Source organism: Phalaenopsis equestris, unplaced genomic scaffold (genome assembly GCF_001263595.1).
Source record: "Phalaenopsis equestris unplaced genomic scaffold, ASM126359v1 Scaffold000382, whole genome shotgun sequence".
NCBI classification, from domain to species: Eukaryota; Viridiplantae; Streptophyta; class Magnoliopsida; order Asparagales; family Orchidaceae; genus Phalaenopsis; species Phalaenopsis equestris.
In genome coordinates this window covers 147,495-148,612 of record NW_018164824.1, presented here as the reverse complement: position 1 = coordinate 148,612, position 1,118 = coordinate 147,495, and the positions used below count along the sequence as shown (strand labels likewise).

At 41.5% G+C, this 1,118-nt stretch overlaps 1 protein-coding gene across 1 annotated transcript; it reads right to left on the bottom strand.

Annotated features, from left to right (window-relative positions):
* Positions 1–14: 14 nt before the first annotated feature.
* On the bottom strand, positions 15–487 carry LOC110026596 (transcription factor ILI5-like). The gene is made up of 2 exons (XM_020727595.1): positions 286–487; positions 15–204 (listed from the first exon to the last, which is right to left on the bottom strand). The coding sequence occupies exons 1-2, from the start codon at positions 385–387 to the stop codon at positions 49–51; spliced, it is 258 nt and encodes an 85-aa protein (XP_020583254.1). The 5' UTR covers positions 388–487; the 3' UTR covers positions 15–48.
* Between the last annotated feature and the right edge of the window lie 631 nt (positions 488–1,118).

Sequence of the window (1,118 nt, the reverse complement as noted above, 5' to 3'; positions counted from 1 at the left end):
TGTTGGGGATATATATATATATATATATAAACCAATCACAGATGCAGCTTATGACCGCAGGAGGCTTCGGACAATCTCAGCCTCTGCGCTCTCGCCGTCCATATTGTTGATCAGCCCCGACAGCCGTTCGCTTAAATCGTCGATTTCTTGGTGTAAGTTTTTGATGTAATTGCAGGTTTCCTTGAGAAGCTTGGATGCGGAGACCTGTAAATCAGCTACATTTCGTGAGTTGCTGCGCCTTCGAGTCTGGCAAAGATGGCATTTTGAGGCTGGAAATTAACTTACCCTGCCGACGGATCGCCGCCGGGACTCAGGGAGGAGAGATTGGAGCTTGGAGATGAGCTCATTGATCTCTGCTTCAGTTATCCTGCTCCGGCGACTCGACATGCTTCTTCTCTGGAGGGTGAGAGTGTCAGTAAGGGAGGGAAAGGGGGGATTTTTATAGAGAGAGAGGGCGGTTAGGGGAGGGAGAAGACTGCGAAAATAGCCATTAACGTATTATAAGAAAGATTTTAAAGTGCGTAGTTGTCTCCATCCATCTGCTTCATGTTCCCTGAGTAGGCCCGTGGTGAAATTTGCTTCTTTTCTGTGGCTTTGCTGTAGCGGAGGAATCTCCATTAAGTTCAATTTGTTAAATTAAGCGCAGGATTACTTAGCTTAATCGAGCAAGATGCTGTGCCCTTTCTCTTTTTGTCCGCGTATCTCTGGTCAAGCACAATGTCGTCTCGGTTGTAAACTAGTTGATTTCCGATGTTTTTTTTTCTCTGCTTTGGATCTCTTTATTTTAATGTACTATGTGCATGATTGTTGTTTAAAAAGTTTCTAACATACGATTGGGAGTAAAATAAATATTAAAAAAAATTGTGAGCACTTTGGAATATGTTAAATGTTGATTGTCATTTGTGGACACCCCCCGTAAGTTTAGGATCGAGTGAAGGAAGGGAGAAATAGAGTATAGCCGGCCAGGAATTTCCTGTAGAGAAAATCGGTAAATAATTTCTTTGTTTTTGATTTTATCTCTTATTTATAGACGTATATTTTGTACGATTACAGAAAGAAGCGAGAAGTTATGGAAATTGCTCTTAATACACTTGATGCTTTACTTAATTGTATGGATT

Coding starts and splice junctions, on each gene's coding strand:
- LOC110026596 (XM_020727595.1), bottom strand. CDS start 387: ATGTCGAGTCGCCGGAGCAGGATAACTGAAGCAGAGATCAATGAGCTC. Junction 205..285: donor GGCGGCGATCCGTCGGCAGG/GTAAGTTAATTT, acceptor GCTGATTTACAG/GTCTCCGCATCCAAGCTTCT.